Source organism: Chenopodium album, chromosome 18, assembly GCF_948465745.1.
Source record: "Chenopodium album chromosome 18, dcCheAlbu1.1, whole genome shotgun sequence".
Classification (NCBI taxonomy): domain Eukaryota; kingdom Viridiplantae; phylum Streptophyta; class Magnoliopsida; order Caryophyllales; family Amaranthaceae; genus Chenopodium; species Chenopodium album.
The window spans coordinates 24,632,972-24,652,675 of NC_137851.1; the positions used below are offsets into that span (position 1 = coordinate 24,632,972).

The window sequence follows — 19,704 nt, forward strand, 5'->3', positions numbered from 1 at the left end:
GGGGCAGCGAATTGTGGAGCAGTGAGTGGGCTACTGGTGGAGCTACGGTGGGCGGTGCTGTGGGTGTAAAGGTGCTGTTATGGTTGTGCGAATTTGGTGATGTGGAGTGAATATGCAGGGGAATTTTTTTTTATTATTAAAAAAAAAATCAATAGACCTATTAAAAGCTGACATGTGGCATATAACTTACAAAAACCGGTCACCAACCGATAACGGACTTTAGGTGAAGATAGGGCATAAACGTTAGATTTTTATGGGATAATAAAAAAGTTGGATTTCTATTATGAAAAAAAAGTGTAAAAGTTGGATTTTTAATTTTTCCTAAAACAATAAAAACGAAAGTAAAAGTAAATTGTGTATACACTAAAAAAAAAAAAAAATGGAACAATTATTAGAAAATACAGTAAATAAAAATACCTTGGACTAAGTTGACGAGTCTGGCATTCGGGAGCCACCGCCCACGAAGAACGGAAGAAGTCGAACAAAATCAATCTATCTAGTCTAGTCTAGAATTTAAAAATGACAATATAGAACAGTTGAAACAAATCCAGCATAACTAAAGTCAACCCTGCTATAATCAGCAATATCTGTTGTAAGCGATTTGAGGTACAGCCGTACAGGAATCAGAATTCAGAGAAGATGGGAAGCGTGTGCTCGTGCTTCGACGGTGACACTAAGGAGGAAAAAAGAGAACAGGATCGCGTTGCTTCTGCTGAAGCTCGCGCTAAAGCCGCCGAAGCTGCCCAAAGAAGGTCACTTTTTTTATTTTAAAATAATTCATACATTTTCTACATTCTTACACTTTTAATTAATTTTTATTTTATTCTTTAGTTTCATTGATTGAAATTCTGCTGTTTGTGAAATTTACAATTTATTGGGATGAATAATTTGAATTTTTCTTTAAAAATAAGGTAGAGGTTGGCTTGTTGTTATTCATCCTATCCCAATGACTGAATTTTATTAGGGCATGCTATTGGTTTCCTAATTCCCTCAAAATTGAAAAGATGTATGATGTTCAAATTTATGGATTGTGAGAGGAACCATTAATTAGAACTATTCATTTATACATTAAATAAAGCAAAATTGCCAAAATAACCCATAAAAATTCCTAATATTGTGTGTGTGTTGGGGGGTGGGAGCTGTGATTGATCCAGTCTCCATGGCAGTGCCCCAGTTCAAACTCGGGTACAATCGCAGTCAAAGCGTAGAACCTCGTTGAAGCTGAAAACACTGAACTGAGGCTCTACTTATAGGCCAAAAGCAAGTTCATTATTTTTGCAAATCAAGTTTTGCTAAAGGCCTAAAGCAGAGATGCTTTGAATAAGTACATTTCAAATACGAAGTATATCCAATACTATTCTGAGGAAAAAATCCCACCTTGTCACCAAGTAATGGAAATTTTCAACTCAAACCTTGCTGCCTCAGCCTCCAAGCAATCCTTAACCAAACCTTGCTGCGTCAAACTCCAGGCAATCCTCATCTCAAACCTTGCTGCCTCAACCTCCATAAAACACGCTTCACCCTCTAGTGTCCATTGTAGTCTCTTAGAACAAGCCATGACAGAGTGCTTTAACAGAAATACTCCTCCCTTAACCTCATAGAATTTCAAAGAATTTTCCTGCTCTCTAAGAGCAAGTGAGGGCAAGAAAACTCTTTGAAATTTTGAGCATAAGCAATACTTATAACTAGCAGCAATTGCAATTTAATTTGTTGTGCTTTATTAAGAATGATCTTGGTTTTACTTATGAGTACAAATCTTAGTATCCCAAGATAAGGTAGCAGTAGAGTGGAAATCATTTGTGTTTCCTCCCGAGTCACCAATATAAAAGCTGAAAAGTCTAAACCGTTTTATTAGTTTTGTTGTATAACATGCCCACACCCACACTTCAAACATGCTGTCTACCATTTACTGAGAAGTTTTAATATGGAGAAAGGTGAGAGAGGAGTGAAACAAGCAATTGACAGAGAAGTTTGAACACCGAACACTACGTATATGGTGTATGATGGTGGCTTCTAACAAGACATTATCATGTGAGTTTTGATTGCCTAGAAGAATAAATTATACTCCATATAAGAGTTATTAGTTATGGTTTTATATTAGCTTTAATCAATCAATCAAAGCCTTAATCCCATAAGTGGGGTCGGTTACATAAACCAAAAGTGATTATTTTGTGTAGTCATTGACAAAAATCTTCATACTCCATCCTTTACGATCCAATGCCTCATCTTCATGCAAATCCATATACTTCATATCCTTCCTAACTCCTTCCAACCAAGTCATTTTCGGTCTCCCTCGCTTAACTCCTCTTTGGTCTGACTCTTCAACTCTTTGTACTGGTGCACCCTCGGGTCTCCATCTTACATGTTTAAATCATCGCATGCGATTTTCCGCCCTTAGTTTGTTTGCAATGCCTGCCACCCCTACTTTCTTGCGAATAACCTCATATCTAATTGTATCTCTTAGAGTGTTCCTGTACATCCACCTTAACATGCGCATTTTCGTGACCTCTATCTTTTTAATGTACTCCTTAAAAGCCTAACCTTCTGTACCATAGAGCAACACTGGTCTTATGGTAGTCCTTTAGAATTTTCCCTTCACCTGTAAGGGAACTCTTTGGTCAAACAACACTCCCGTGATCGCTCTCCACTTAAGTCACCCCGAGTTAATCCCGTGGGCCACGTATTGATCAATGTCACCATTTTTTTGGATGATTGACCCAAGATATCTAAAACATTCACTCATGGTCAAGTCCTTTCCATCCAAACTCACCACATCTTGTCTCCCTCTGATTACCAAAGCGACATACCAAATATTCAGTCTTACTTTGACTTAGCTTAAACCCTCTAGGTTCCAACCTTTGGCTCTATTGCTCCAATTTGGCATTAACCCCATCTTTAGTTTCATCCACCAAAACAATATCATCTGCAAACAACATACACCATGGAACCTCATCTTGAATTGGTGTGGTTACTTCATCTAGAACCATTGTAAAAAGAAAAGGACTTAATGCAAACCCTTGATGCAATCCAATTGTAATAGGAAAATCTTTTGTCAACTCTATACATGTCCTCACATTTGTTTATGCATCGTGATACATATCCTTAACCAGGTCCACTTACCTTCGTGGGATATCTTTCTTCAATATTACCCACCAAAGTGCCTCTCTTGGCACCTTGTCATATGCTTTCCCTAAATCAATAAAGACCATATGAAGATCCTTCTTCTTTACCCTATAAAACTCAGTCAATTGTCTTATCAATGCCTTCTCTAAATCAATAAATACCATATGAAGATCCTTCTTCTTTACCCTATAAAACTCCATCAATTGTCTTATCAAATGGATTACTTCCAAAGTTGATCTCTCAAGCATAAAACCAAATTAGTTATCTGAAATACTTGTGCATGCCCTCAACCTATGTTCAATTATTCTTTCCCATAACTTTATAGTGTGGCTCATAAGTTTGATCCCTTAGAGCGCCTCCTTTGTTTTTACAGAGTGGGACCAAGGTGATCTTCCTCCAATCTTACGGGATCCTTATAGTCCTCCATATTTTTTTAAAGAGATCTATTAACCAATCAATACCAGTCTTACCCAAACACCTCCACATCTCTATCAGGGCCAATCGCCTCCTTCTTAGGCTTCATCTTCTTATGTGCAATCTCCACTTTTACTCTCCTAATCCTCCGCACATATTCCATGTTGATTTCTTTATCACTCACAGAGGTATCCCTATCTCAACTCTATGGTTCCATTAAACAATTCATCGAAGTACCAATTAAACTAAAAATAAAAAATAAAAAAAAAGAATACTAGTTTCTAGTTTTGATTGAAAAACATCGGAGAATTTTAATAATACCAAACGAGCCTTTTTTTTTTTATGGATACAAACAAGCCCTTAACTATGTGATTAAATAGAAATTAATATTAAAGGTTAAAACCATTAACAGGACTTACTATCCAAGCTCAAAGCTCAATAATACGTAGTATATTTTTTTTTCAAAGCCTAATCATTAACTTAAGTAAATTTAAATTATAGTAAAAAATAAATAAATTAAAAAAAAAAAAAGTATCAACTACAAAAAAAAAAAAAAAAAAAAAAAAAAAAAAAAAAAAGGAAAAGCAAATTTTGATTTTATTCTAAGGAAGCTATATGACAAGTAAATCAAATCCTATGCAGCTCTTTATTACAATTATGAGAGGCTTGGATTTGCTTCAAGGATATTTTGGGGAAAGATTAAGGATTAATCCATCTCACAATAAAGAGCTGCTGCATTGGCACGGTTAACGTGCCAACTTTGCAAAGCTGGGCTGCGTGGAGCTTGGTAGTTGTGGGAATGTCTACAGCAGTTGGTAACACTTTTGGAGGATTTTTTTTATTGTTTATTTTTTTTTTTTTTTTTTTTGTGATTTTTGTTTTGTGCATTCAATTGTCAATCTTTTGAAAGATCTCTAAAAAAATTTATTTGTGAAGCTTTTTTATGCTTGTCAAGTTGAGGTATTGTGGAAGAAAAACTGAAAACCTGATCCAACTTACTTTACCATGAATAATTACAAGTAACATTTTGTTTGTTAGAACTCCGCCAGTGGGTTTCCCGCTGCCAGTCCCAAGCCTGGATAAAGGAGGAGGGTTACGGTAGGCCAGTGACAGCCAGTATAAAACTTCGTCACATCCCATGACATGAGCCAAACAGATATTTTCGTGGGGGCGTTCCCTACTCAGCGACGCGCTGCACTTCCTAGACCCGGGTGTAGTGATAAGTATGCAAGGGTTGCTAGGTCGTCGCCCAGAAGCGACGCGCCACATTGCCCGAGTGTGGTGTCAAATGAGCAAGGGCGTGCCATTGGGGCGTTCCCTACTGAGCGACGCGCTGCACTTCCCAGACCCGGGTGCAGTGATAAGTATGTAAGGGTTGCTAGGTCGTCGCCCAGAAGCGACGCGCCATATTGCCCAATTGTGGTGTCAAATAATCAAGGACTTGGAGTTGGGATCAGGAGGGAGCGTGGGAGAAAAGAATTTAGTTTGCGGATTGGTTCTTGGAATGTGGGGTCTCTTACGGGAAAATCAGCAGAATTGGTAGAAGTAATGAAAAGACGACGCGTGAACATCATGTGCCTCCAAGAGACAAGATGGACAGGAGAAGGAGCTCGAGGCTTGGTTTTGGGGTATAAGGTATGGTATGTTGGGCAAGAAACGAGCCACAGAACAAGGAATGGTGGAGCTAGGAACGGAGTTGGTGTGGTTCTCGATGAGAGGTTGGCAAAAGAGGTGATCGAGGTCTATCGGAAGAACGATAGGTTGATAAGGCTGAAGTTGCTATGTGGCAAGGAGATTGTGAATGTTATCAGTGCTTATGCTCCCCAAGTGGGTTTAGATGCAGAAGAGAAACGACAATTTTGGGAGGACCTAGACGAGGTGGTGCAGGGTGTCCACCACTCAGAGAAGTTATATATTGGAGGGGATCTAAATGGGCACGTTGGGGCGAGCCGAGATGGCTATGAGAGTGTCCATGGAGGCTTTGGGTATGGGCAGAGGGACGCCGGTGGTGAAGCTATTATGGATTTTGCCCAATCATATGATTTAATTTTGGCTAATACTTGGTTTAAGAAGAGGGATTCACACTTGATAACTTTTCGGAATGGAGCAAATGCAACTCAAATAGACTTCCTGCTCACAAGGAGCATAGATAGACAAAGTTGCATAAACTGTAAGGTTATCCCAGGGGAGAGTGTGGTCACCCAACACCGGCTATTGGTAATGACTATTCGTCTGAAAGAGAAGGCGAAGAAAAAAGTTAGACAAGAAGAACCAAGGATAAGATGGTGGACCCTAAGGGATGCAAAAGCTAAGGTTTTTACAGAAAAGGTAATTGAAGAAGCGGATTGGGATGGAGAGGTGGATCCGGACATGACCTGGTTACGAATGAAGAACTGTTTCCTAAGAGTGGCCAAAGAGGTCTTAGGGGAAGTAAGGGGAAGAACTTCGGTACAGAGAGATACTTCGTGGTGGAATGAAGAGGTGAAAGCAGTAATTAAGCAAAAAAGGGAATGCTATCAAGCCTTAGGAAAATGTAGGAGTGATGAAACCTTTGCAGCGTATAAGGAGGCTAAGAGTAAGGCAAAGGCAGCTGTTCGCCAAGCAAAAGAAAAGGCATATCAGGAGGTTTATGAAAAGCTTGATTCCAAGGAGGGAGAAAGGATCATTTATAAGATGGCAAAGAGAAGACAAGAGGCAAGGAAGGATATTGGCATGGTGAAGTGTGTCAAAGATAAGAACCAAATGGTCCTAGTGCAAGAGGAGGGCATCAAGGACAGGTGGAAGGGGTACTTCGATGAATTATTTAATGGAAGTAATGGAGTTGTGATAGGAGATACCTCTATGAGTGATGAAGAAATCAACATGGAGTATGTGCGAAGGATTAGGAGAGTAGAGGTGGAGATTGCACTGAGGAAGATGAAACCTAAGAAGGCGGTTGGCCCTGATGGGGTACCGATAGAGGTGTGGAGGTGTTTGGGTAAGATTGGTATTGATTGGTTAACAAACCTTTTCAACAAGATATGGACGGCTACAAGGATCCCACAAGATTGGAGGAAGAGCACCTTGGTCCCGGTTTATAAAAACAAAGGAGACGCTCAAGATTGTTCTAACTATCGAGGAATTAAGCTTATGAGCCATACTATGAAGTTGTGGGAAAGGGTGATTGAACAAAGGTTGAGGGCATGCACAAGCATTTCAGATAACCAATTTGGTTTTATGCCTGGGAGATCTACTATGGAGGCAATCCATTTGATAAGACAAATGATGGAGTTTTATAGGGTAAAGAAGAAAGATCTTCATATGGTCTTTATTGATTTAGAGAAGGCATATGACAAGGTGCCAAGAGAGATACTTTGGTGGGCAATGTTGAAGAAAGGTATCCCACGAAGGTATGTAGACCTAGTTAAGGATATGTATCGGGATGTGTCAACAAATGTGAGGACATGCGGAGGGTTGACAAAAGATTTCCCTATTACAATCGGATTGCATCAAGGGTCTGCATTAAGCCCTTTTCTTTTTGCAACGGTTCTAGACGAATTAACTAGACCAATTCAAGATGAGGTTCCATGGTGTATGCTGTTCGCAGATGATATCGTTTTGGTGGATGAGACTAAGGATGGGGTTAATGTCAAGTTGGAGCAATGGAGGCAAAGGTTGGAATCTAGAGGGTTTAAGCTAAGTCGGAGTAAGACTGAATATTTGGTATGTCGTTTTGGCACTCAGAGGGGGACAAGCAATGAAGTGGTGAGTTTGGATGGAAAGGATTTGACCATGAGTGAATGTTTTAAGTACCTAGGGTCGATCATCCAGAAGAATGGTGACATTGATCAAGACGTGACCCACAGGATTAAGTCAGGGTGGCTTAAATGGAGAGCGGCCACGGGAGTGCTATGCGACCGCAGCATTCCCTTAAAGTTGAAGGGAAAATTCTACAGGACTGCCATAAGACCAGTGTTGCTCTATGGTACAGAATGTTGGGCTTCTAAGAAAGAGCATATTAAAAAGATGGAGGTTACGGAAATGCGCATGTTAAGGTGGATGTGTGGAAACACTTTAAGAGATAGAATCAGAAATGAGGTTATTCGCAAGAAAGTAGGTGTGGCGGGCATTGTAGATAAATTAAGGGAAAATCGTCTGCGTTGGTTTGGACATGTAAGACGGAGACCCGAGGGTGCACCGGTGCGAAGAGTGGAAGAGTGGGACCATGGAGGGATTAAACGAGGAAGAGGGAGACCAAAGATGACTTGGTTGGAAGGAGTGAGGAAGGATATGAAGTGCATGGATTTACGTGAGGATGAAGTTTTGGATCGTAAGGGATGGAGGAGAAAGATTTATGTTGATGACTACACGGAATAATCAAATTTGGTTCATGTTAGCCGACCCCACTTTTGGGATTAAGGCTTTGATTGATTGATTGATTGATTTTGTTTGTTAGCATTTTCTGATATGTAGTGAACATCTCAGTGGATTCTAACCCAATTGGAAATCTGCCAAAGAAAAAGCAACATATAGATCTTTGAAGGATTAACATAAGTTCTTCAATTTCATCTTGAGGAAGATGACTTTTTCCCCGTAGAAGGAAACACTCTTCCTATAGTTAAATCCTCCTTCCCCAACTGAGAAATAGGTCAGAATCCTTAGGCAAAAGCTCGATAAATTTAATGCCGCGAACTATGAATAGGGTAATCCTGGAACAAAATGAGAATTAACTTACCAAATTCTAGGAGACTTTTGCCTCGTAGAAGGAAACACTCTTCCTATAGCTAAATCCTTCTTCCCCAACCGAGAAATAGGTCAGAATCCTTAGGCAAAAGATCAATAAATTTAATGCCACAAACTTTGAATAGGGTGAATCCTTGAACAAAATGAGAATCAACTTATCAAATTCTAGGAGAAACATAATTTATTGCATGAATGGTTATATAGAACATAACTGAGCACCACCATTTAAATGAATGGCTATCATCAATTAAGTAAGTTTACCCTATTCTTTAGTTTATTTTTTAGTTCCAGCCTAAGGAAAGAAATAAGAGGGTATCATTATCAATGTGTTATAAAGTTGATTACTCAAAGGTTTTGCAAAAATTCAGTCAAAATCATGAAATGTGTACATGTCACAATGTCACATATAATGAGTCAATTTTATTAATTTAATATTTTTTTTTGTATGTTTATTTGTTTATGTCAGAAAGCTCATGTGTTAAGACCATTCCAAATGTCCAATGCTATTTAGTTCATCATGAAATTTCTGGACTTAAATGCAGGCAGCAGGACTTTGAAAAGTCAGCTATAGGAAAAGCTGTCCGTGCACAGGCAGCAAAAGAAAAGCAGTCTGAAAACATTAATAAGGGTGAACCAGCTCTAAAGGTAATATAGTTTAGGGCATAACTAAATATTTTTTGGCTACTAGAAATGAAAGCTTTATTCCCATGAAGGAACCCTGTGTAATTTTTATTACTCCTTAGGTTATCATTAATTAGTTTCTTTTATTATCGACAAAATGTGACAGTATCTGATTTTGGTTGTTTCATATAGCTGTCTCATAACAATTTTATTTGACTGTTTGGATGCAGTGGCAGATGGGATAACTGTTGACCATAGGGCAGTGGCTGATTTTTACTCTTCAAAAAATAATCGTCGTAAGTAAAATGTCTAACCCTTTGGCACAGTTAATTGCCTACGTTAGAATTAAGATGCATGATATTTACTCTTCAAAAATAAAAGGAATGGGTATCCAGTTGGGTGACTGAACTTTTTAATTGGATATAAACTTGTTGACATCATTTGGTGCCTTGGATTTTTGTTCAGTCTTTTATAACAATTCTTCATTTGTCTCCCGTGTGAATTCGGTCATAGTTAGTGGGTAGTGATGTGAATGTGTCTGAGTTGAGTACTACCATATTATTATTCAATTAACTTATTGTGCTCCAGCTCTCTACTGTGCTCAAAATTTATTAAAACTCAGTTAACTTCGTAGGTTATCATGCTTACAAACGATTTGTGAATGACTAGTTTTAGCCAAGTTAATAAACAAGTTTTTGTTTTTCACAAACGAACATTTGTCATAAACAAAGTTGTATCATTGATTACTATGTACATTCGACATGTGACAATTTAAAATTCAAAGTGTAAATTACAAAACCTTATTATAAATACACATCTTGGTAAAATTTGTTAAAGTCTAGTATATATTTTATAAGCCATATAACTGAAATAAACATCCATGAATAATAGCTTTAATTAATTTATTTATTATTTTATTTTTTTTTATTTTTTTTTAATGAAGTTGTAAAAGCTTGTTTGTGAGCATAATCAAATGTGTTTTCCAAGCTCATTTTTTAAACAAGATTCCAAACTTGTTCAGATAGTTTATTTAATTAATTTATCCAATAAACAAATATTGACAAGGTCATTTCGAGCTCAACCCCAAGTTGTTCATTGAGAGTCTTAGATCATTTGAACTTCTATTAGCTGGCTTGTGTAATTTCTATAGATTTCATAAACACCACTTGGTTTGATCATATACCTAAAGTATGGTTTTACATGTGGCTTTGTTTGTTCATTTGTTTTTACTTTTGTATTCATGTTTCTTAGTACTTTTTGGAGTGTAGGACCTGCGGATTGCCTTGAGAAGTTTAGTCTACACTTGCTGTTTGACATTAGTGCCATAGGTTGTTTAGGATTTCCTAGTCCAAGCTGTAGTAGGGAAAACTATCGGTTTTGCCTATGTGTAAAGCCAGGTGTTGGAATAGTAAAGTCGGACGATTATGATGAATTGAGTTGAGCTTTGAACTTTAACCAAGCTAGTTTTTTTAGGACCAAACAATTAAAACACTAATTTATTTATAGATGTTCCATAATCTAGTCTTTCTTTCGAGAAAGTTCAATTTCCACTAGATGTGCCAAAAGAATACAGATTTTCCTTCATTGTTAAAGACTTATATGTGACACACCACATCCTCATTAAATGGTATGACATGTTCACTCTGGAAAATCAATTGAGAATGGAAGCCTGATGAAGAGAGCAACAGGATAAAGGAGAGAGGATGAATGCAGGCGGAGATATAAGGGAGGGATTGGCATCATCGGCGTAGGCTTGAGTTCAGAATTCAGTAATCATGGGGTTTTATTTCACTTAATGTCGACCACTATTGTATCCAACATCAAAGCTTCAAGTAACAGTGAAGGTGAGTGTGTGGCGAGGAGAGAGCATTTGGCACAAGTTCAACAAAGCGAGCCAACAACCTCCAATCTGGTGATTCCCCTATCTGTCCTTTTTTTAATCTCTTCTTTAAAAGTAGTGAGTGCTGCTGTGGCTGCACAGCTGCAACAACAGAAGCTTAAGGCATAGGCGAGAGCAATGGGTAGTGGTCAGAGCAGAGAGAGAGAAGCTAAAGCTGGTGTGAATTTTAGGGCTTGAAATGTTGACATGCTGCCATTGTTGTTGGAGGCCGGAGAGAGTGATATATAAGATTAGTAAAGTTTACAAGTGGACTGTCCAAGAATCGAAACGAACACTATCAAATCCGTCTTCTATGTGTTAACTAAAAACTCAAGGCAAGTATGAATCTTCCTCTATCTAGGTCATCGGTTTGGTCATTAAAACTTACATAGAAGATTTCTACTAACTTGATAGCCCTACCTGAAGAGCTTAGACTTTTTCCCGAAAAAGAACAATAAACGAATTTAATACCTGAAAATATCTGATCATGGGGCGCAGGGTTGAGATACTCATCTCAGATGAGAGATCATTATCATGATCTTGGACCCTTAGAAGTCAAATTCAGAGGCTTAGACAAGATGTTGATCATCTACTGCTGTATATAGAAGTGAAAATGAACCCTTTTAAGTTTTAACTCTTCTTTCTACCTCTCTGTCGGTTATAGCCTTTTAGGTAACAGACTTGCAGTCTCAAGTGCATATAGTTATCTGGTTATGGCTGATAGCTTTGTTGTATGGAGAGATTTTCTATTAGTTCATCCATTTGAATTAACTGCAATAGTAGGTGTTGTGCATGATTTCACAAATATAGTTGGTCGGCAATGAATTGGGATTTTATATTACTTTGTCCTTTACTAATTGCAATGTTTATTTTCATGCTTACCGATACACATTTTGTACCGTTTATATCTTTAATTATGGTTTTAGTAACATTTTATATAAGGATATTTTTCACCTGATTTTACTTGTATGAACTTATCTTATCAAAACTTCTTAGACATTATTAGAACTTATTTTTGTTGTAAATTGAACTTGGATAACCTTATTGATCCTTATTAGAACTTTTCTAAATTAGTTTATCTCATCTAAACTTTTTTATTTATTTTTGAAATAAAGAAACGTGAAAAAACAGGATCTTAGATAATACTCCATATGTATTGAGATAAATCTAGCAAGATCTCATTTGATTGCATTTTTCAATAATGTAAATCACAAAAGACGGATAACAAAGTGTATGAATAGTGCAAAATTGCCAACGTTACGCTTGAAAAGAACGAATGGAGTATAAAGTGCAATTGGAGCAATTTCATATTGTGTGAAATTAACATATAGGTATATTTTGATAGAGTATATAATCCTATCAAGAGCCAATGTGACAAAGAAGTCATGAGTTCAAATTTCATCCACTCCCTCCTTGTAAATGGAATTTATTTTGTGCTAGGTAAATGATGTTTTTTTTTTTTTTTTTTTGCACGTTGGTTCGTGCTCTAACGTTTTCGTGGCTTTAAATCAAGCATAGGGCACAGTTGTGTTCGCTTGTAGTTTAATTATGCTCTTGTGTTTGTGGCAAATTGATGTCGGCTAATCATTTTATTGTCATCTTCTCTTGTTCAGTATTGAAGAATTTGCTCATATTTGTGGTAAACAATCACTTACTCCTGCAGCTACATGATTTCCAGGCTTCCTGCAGCCGGCGTGGTTTCTGCAGGATTTATGTGACGAAGTGATGCACATACATAGAGTTTGCTCCTCTGTCTGTTCTAATGTAAATGTATGATTATTTGAACTTTGGATGAGACAATTTTCTTAAATATTTATTTATTTTTTGTCTGTTTTGACTTTGGATGAGATATATTCGCAAATTAATACTCTATCGTCTTTGAAATTCATCATTTTCATTGACATATTTATTAAGACGTACTTTTGATCAACAATATAGTTAACTCTTAATTGTCAATTGGTAAAAACTATAAAAAGTTAAATTAAGTAAAGTAGACAAGGTGACTAATCAAACAATATATTACATAATAACATTTATTAATTATCTATTAGAAAAAGAATTGAATCAAACTGAGTACGTGAGACAAATGTACTAATTAAATGCATATAACAAAAAAAAAAAAAATAAATAAATAAAAATAGAGAGAGAGAGACAGAGAGAGTATATAATATTATATTATAAATAAAAAAAAACTTAAATATTGGATGCATATATTAAAGTGATGCATATCAAAGAAAATGGAGGGAGTATAATTTTATATTAGTAACAAAAGACCTAAATAAGCAAATTTAGTAGAGATGATAAGAAATTCATCTTGTAGCTTCAAGGCTTTTGGCTATGTTACTTGGATTTAAGTACTCATGTCTGACACGAGTACATGTTCAAGTGTTCGAATCGGCTATTTTATAAAAAAAAAAAAAAATCTATGATTTTGAACTAAAATAAAGTGTCCAAGTGTCATATCCATGTTCGAGTGTCGAGGATTCAACACGGTACTTGATGTAAAATGAAGAGTCTGAGTAACATAGCCCTTTGTAATGTGTTTTAAGGCAATGCGAGAAAATAAATTAAACAATTCAAGAGTAAGAATGACTTGTCTTGTCATCTTGACTTGAAATTGATATTCGGTGTGATCGGGGTACTAAATCGTATTCAGCGATTTGTTCCCTACGGTTAACACGACTTCACAAACAAGGAAACCCATAGCTGAGAGTTTGAAGTCACCTAAGCTTATACTTAAGATAAGAAATGAGTAAAAACACAAAAGTGCAGTCAACCATAACATGGTCCAGCATAAGATGAAATTTGAAACAATGTGCCCTGATTGGGCTAATTCCAGTTGTAGGAAAACAGAAAGATTTTGAGTAAATGATCTACTTCATTAAAACAAAAAAAGTAGTGAATTATACAGGACAGATTACACGTTACAAGAGAGCATACAGACAATGTAGCTGCAAATTCTGAGCTACTAGTTAGCCCAGCTAGAATTTTCAGCTCTGTACATAAGCATCGGGTGAAATACAAACTATACCATGACAGATTGGATATGATACATAGATTTAATATTAACTCAAAAAGAATCTGGATAAATTAAGTTTTCCTGCCATGGATAAAATGTCAGAAACCCCTCTAAACTATATTCTTTGATAGAATCTGAAAACAGCTTTATGAGAATGGTTGAATAGGCGCAGTGGACTTCAGTTCGCAAGCAGCTTGGAAACAATCAGCAGCCTGCATTATTAAACCTTCTTTTTTTAGAATCAAGCCCAAGTGCAACCAAGCATCATGGTTTGTTGGTTCTAATTGTAGGGCATTCGTTAAGAAGCCTTTTGCTATAGGTAGAGCAGAGGGACAAAGTTCCATGAACACTTCCGCAGCTAAAACTAATCCAGGTACGTAATTTGGATCAATTGACAGTGAGACAGAGAAAGCAACAAGTGCTTCCTTGTATTGTGATCGAGCCTTGAACAGCACACCTGTATGAAATCTAAGATATCAGTAAAGGATTTTTAACTCCTCCTTTGGTCTCTCTTAGAACTAGACCCCGCCGAATGATACACCACCAGAATATGACCCAAAATTATCTCACCCAATCTGAATGACCCATATACTTCTAATGACATACCTGCTACATGCCAACTTTGAGGGCTGTAAAGGTTGATTGACTTTGCCCTTTCCACACAAATTTCGGCATCTCCCCAAGACTCAAGCCTTGTGTACAAATTGGACAGATCTTGCCAAGCTTCCATCTCCAGGTATTTCATTTCTGTTGCCTATGAAAGGGTTAATAAAATATTAAGAAAGTCTCCGTCAGTAATGGCATGTAGGATATACTGACAAAAACTTCATAAATCTAGATTAAAGAATCTACCACTTGATGACTTGAATAAGATAGAAGTTTAAACACATGCTCCAAAGATACTCCAATTTAATAACAACAATCCTGAATCAAATTCTGACACAGCCTTGTAGGTGGCACATGCTGCAAAAGACAACCCCCCCTTCCTCTTATTATGGCGCATGATACAAGTTTTTGAATGTCTCTTGAACCCCCAAAGAATATAAATAATTAAAAATAGTTAATTATAAAAATACTCCTAATTATAATATCAAAGACATTGGCCCTATGCTACCTTAAATTTAAGTTATCTGCTTAATCTTAAGCAAACGTCAGCATATGCACATACCTCCAGGGTGTGACTCTGAAAATTGTGCTTCTTTGCTGCTTGAATCTGTGCCAACAGTTGTACGTAGTTTTCTATAGCTTGCTTGGGATTATCTTGAGCAATCTGTAGAACAGCCTTTAATCTCAACAGTTGTAACTGATCAATGCCGGTGGTTTCATCCAATGCAATATCAACTATGTCTTCAGCATCTTCAAATTGCTGCTGTGCGGAAGCTACTAGAGCCAATAGCTTCCACCCTTTCCCCGAACTCCCAACCATCATATTGGAGTAGAGCTTGGTGTAACAGAAACTGGCATCAAGATTTCTTTGAGCAGCATTTTCCAATCCCAGGTTGAACATCAACTCAGGATCATCCTTTACAATACAAGCAGCCTTGTTAAGAGACTTCAGTGACCCCTTCCGATACATCTCTCTTTCCAAGTTAGATGTAGATACTCTGGCAGCATTTGAATAGCACAAACCTAACAGCTTATGAGCTTGAGCCATAAAATGCTTGTTTCCGTCAGCAGCCAATTCAAAAACTCTGTGACAATAATCCATTCCTTCTTGAGCATGCTTCAAATCATCCATGCACAATTTTGCTCCCAACAAAAGAGAAGGGATGTGGGGTTTGTGCTTTGACTCAGAATGTCCAGTAATCTTCCATACTAGATTTAATGCTGCCTCGTTCTGGCCTGCAGCACTATGACAAAGTGCAAGAATGTACCATCTCTCAGCTCTGTCATAGATTCCTGGAAGTACAAGCTCCACATGCTGAGCGAGAAACAAGAAACCATTGCACATTGACAATGCAAAAGAGAGATGATCAATGATTTCTGGGTCCCACTCAAGTTCATTACATGATGTTTTTCTAATCAAGATAAAGAGCAAAAGAATTGCTTCCTCAAGATTACTTCTAGGGGTAGTTGGACCCCATATTTGCAATTGAGGGGAAAGGCCCACTTCAACCCCTCCATAAATCAATATAGCAGCTAACTCCTTTTGGGCACTAGCTAATCTGTAAGGATCCAAGTTCCAAGGCTTCACAAGAGCTCGACGACAAGCTATAATGGCTTCATCAAGGCACCCTGCTTCTTTCCATAGTTTAGGAAGCAATTCCAGTGCCTTGTGAAACATCTCTTGCATCCTGTTGTCTTTACTGATCTTGGTTGGCATACCATTAGGTAATGCAGATTCAACTATATCCACAATCAATTTGCACTCCTTAGCAGCCTCTGGTAGATCACCGAGAACAGCATAGCACAGCAGATTAGATAACATATGATAGGTTTGTACCTCAATAAGTATTGTATGAGATAAAAATTAACTGTATCATATCATGTAATCCTTCAGCGTACATATCCAAATTCCTTTGCCCTTTGATAATAGTTCATTGTGATAATTTGATGGTGATAAAAAAATAAAATAAAATAAATAAAATAAAATAAAAAACATTTGGTACTTACCTCAATGGAGTTACTTGAGATATGAGATGAAATTATCCATATTTTTTAACTCATATGTATCAAACCAAAGATTCAACTCATTCAATAATACAAGTACCACGCGAATTGAGTGTCCATCCAAATAGAGTCTGTCTACAAATTATCTCCAGATTTTTATGCAAGGACTACTCAGCATTGATTCATTCCTACAGCGTCCCATATACTCTATGATAGCAAACCTAAGCATTTGGTGTGCATGATGTATTCTGTACAGAACAATACAACACTTCTAATAATATCATAAGAAAGTACCTGAAATCTTCCCGAGTTCTTCCAAGACCTTAGACTTGAGTAGAATGGCTTCAAGGAGAAGGCCTACAGAATGCCAAGACATTACACCAGCAAGGGAATTATCACCCTTGGATCTTTGTTTTCGTGGCCGGGTTCGCTCTGAAATAGCAGTAACCATTCTTGGGGATAATCCCTTAATGTCAATTCCTTGGAAAAGCTGTAGAGCAGCGTCAAAATTCCCTTTCTGATATTCTATCCTGCCAAGCAATGCTCTAGCTTCCTGATAGTTAAATGGTCTCCCAATTTTTAGTTCAAGTTAAAATAATCAAATTATATCAAAAAAAAGGATTACTAGAATATAGCATTATCAAAATGATTAATCAAACAGACCTAATCAAACCACAAAATACCCAATAAAAGTTCAAATTAACCTAATCTAAACATAAATACCCAATAAAACAATTCTAAAAATGCACCTCATAGTTTAATGAGAGAGCTTCCTTCAACGTGGATTCAACTTCATCTACATGGGCATCTTCATATTTTGACCCCAAATCACCAGTAGTCCTTGAAGAAATACTCTTCAAATCGCCCGTTCTCGACGAGAGGCCACTGACCGAGAAATCCCTGGTGACCAACGACTCCGGTGACCGCGGTACCGGCTCCTCGAATTTGAATTGCTCTCCTGAGCAAGCGCACAACATTGTTCTCGTTTCCAAAACACACAAACAACCATACACCAGAGCAAAGATATCTTTAACCTTTCCACTCCCAAACTAAGTATAACTCAACAGAGCATCCTTCATTTTATAGTCTGCAATAACAGGCATTTGCATAGTTAGGAAATTTCAGATCTTATTTGCTTATTATTACAACAACTTCCTACACATTTAAACATGAAAAAATAAGTTTACATAATTCAGATCAAAAGGGGATTTCAGAACTTAAATAATCCAAAAATCAAACCACATTTCAAAGCAAATTAATCAACAAGATCAAACTAAGGAGACAAAAGGTTTATAGAAGAATAAAATTTCAACAAATGCAATAAAATTCAAATGCATAAAACCGAAAACAATGCCCTCGAACTAACCACCAAAAAAACTGCCATGAAAGCAACTTCTCCGACAGAGAATCTTCTCAGTTCTCAGACAGTCTCAGTAATCAGGGGTTTATTCATGTGAGCTAAAATTGGATGTTTTGAATTTTTCCAACTTTAATTTAAGAAAAAAAAGAGCAAAATTGAAAACAACCCATAAAAATAAGATTCTCAACTATGTTACGGAGATCTGAGTTTAGTGCGCACTTTTGTCCTTTTTTTGGGACCTTTTGTGAGTGTGTCGTTGCTGACCTTTGCGCGCAGTGGCTTGTATGGGCTGGCGAAGGCAACAGGTGAGTTGGTTAGTATTTTATTTCTTTCTTTCTCTGTGTTTTGCTGCTTAGAATGATGAGAGATTGTGGTATTAATGTTGGATGGGGTTTAGGTTTGATTTTCTTGGGTTATGGTTGGGCTATTTAACAACGTTAACTCCATTCTAAATGTTGGAAAGAGACATTGTGTTAATTTTTATGGGTATGGGTTGGTTGGGGACTTGGGTGGGCCTATGGCCATGCTCCATATGGCAATATATTGTATGCTACTTTCCCGTTTCAATTTAGTTTGCTCTACTTTATTTCACTAGGAGTGTTAAATAACACCATCTAAATTTATCAAAATTGTCATCATTGATTCATTTCAAGCAAAGTGTTAATCTTGCACTTACTAAACTCTAACTAGGGGTAAATGTAATATGAATAAAAATCGAAAACCGAACCGAATTATAATTCGGTTTGGATTTTTTTTTTTTTCAGTGCGGTTTGGATTAAGAATTTTAAAATTTCGGTTTTTCGGTTTGGATTCGATTTTAGGCATCTCAAAACCGAAAATCGAACCAAACCTAAATATGCTTGATATATGTGTAACCTGATTTAGTTATAAGTTAGGCCCAATTATTTATAGCCCACCAATCTTAATCTTTCATATAAAAGAGTAAAAAATGAAAGGAAAAATTGTCCGTAATAATCCCACCTTTGGGGCTACCGCTAAAAATAATCCCACCTATGAGTTATTTTTAAATAATCCGACCTTTATATTTAATCCACTCTTAATGGTCCCGAGTGACCAATAACCGGTTGCAAGGTAATTTTATTTTTTTAAAAATTTAATTTACACGTGTCACAATTTGATTTGTCAAAAATATATATTAAAAAAAATAAAATCAAATAATAAAAAAAACCACCACCACCTAAGTGTCAGTCACCGCCATCCCCACCACCACCACTGCTACCAAACTAGACCCCAGCCAACCCAAGACCACCGCCACCACATTATACCCAAAACCAAACCTTGGAACCACCGCCAGCGAACCAGAGCACAACCAAGCCAACCCCAAAACCCCCTTCGAAAAAAAAACCCCACCAAACCAGACCCCTTGAAACTAGTTGGGGAGATCGGCGCGGCCAAAATCGATGTCGGGAGAGAACGACGCGGTTCGAATGGGGGACAAGGAAGGTCGGCGTTACCTGTTAATAGACGGGGGACGGGGAAGAGGCTGGGATCGGGACGGGAAAAGGGTTTTCGAGGGTAAGGGGATGCCGCATGAGGAAGGGAGGGAGGGAGGGATTTGGTGGTTCAGGGAGGGGATCGGTCGCGACGTCGACGCCGACTCTGGCTCCGGTGCTATAGTAGGGGGCTGGGTGGCCGGAGCCGCAAGAGGGAACGGGCTCAGGCAGCTAGTGTAACACCCCCAAATCTCCCTCTACGGAAAAACCAGAAAAATACGTATAATTTATATCGTAGAAATAGACTTAGGCGTATTACCGCCGCATGATTATGCAAGGCTACCAAACTTACTAAATAAAACCAATACTTTGCAGCGGAAACTTCAATACTCTTTTATTAATTAAAACCATAAATAGTAACCATTGTCATGAGTACTCATAATTAAAACACAAGAACCGACATTCCTAATCTAGATGAAGACATTCCCGGGACTCCAAATGC

At 37.5% G+C, this 19,704-nt stretch overlaps 1 protein-coding gene and 1 long non-coding RNA gene across 5 annotated transcripts; one reads left to right on the plus strand and one right to left on the minus strand.

The window, feature by feature from the left end:
- Positions 1-435: 435 nt before the first annotated feature.
- On the plus strand, positions 436-12,650 carry LOC145590634 (uncharacterized). Of its 3 annotated transcripts, none has more exons than XR_014102118.1 (4): positions 436-752; positions 8,802-8,904; positions 9,111-9,176; positions 12,373-12,650. It is a non-coding gene; the product is annotated as an uncharacterized LOC145590634 (long non-coding RNA). The 3 variants fall into 3 exon arrangements; XR_014102120.1 differs by having other exon boundaries at positions 12,423-12,650; XR_014102119.1 differs by having other exon boundaries at positions 12,438-12,650.
- A 979-nt stretch (positions 12,651-13,629) lies between these two features.
- On the minus strand, positions 13,630-18,128 carry LOC145590635 (protein NPGR1-like). Of its 2 annotated transcripts, none has more exons than XM_081647055.1 (6): positions 17,968-18,128; positions 17,138-17,475; positions 16,683-16,941; positions 14,947-16,160; positions 14,385-14,532; positions 13,630-14,235 (listed from the first exon to the last, which is right to left on the minus strand). In XM_081647055.1, exons 2-6 carry the CDS (start codon positions 17,363-17,365, stop codon positions 13,925-13,927), a joined length of 2,160 nt encoding a protein of 719 aa, XP_081503181.1. In that variant the 5' UTR covers positions 17,366-17,475; positions 17,968-18,128; the 3' UTR covers positions 13,630-13,924. The 2 variants fall into 2 exon arrangements, with proteins under 2 accessions (XP_081503181.1, XP_081503180.1); XM_081647054.1 differs by lacking the exon at positions 17,968-18,128 and adding an exon at positions 17,755-17,943.
- Between the last annotated feature and the right edge of the window lie 1,576 nt (positions 18,129-19,704).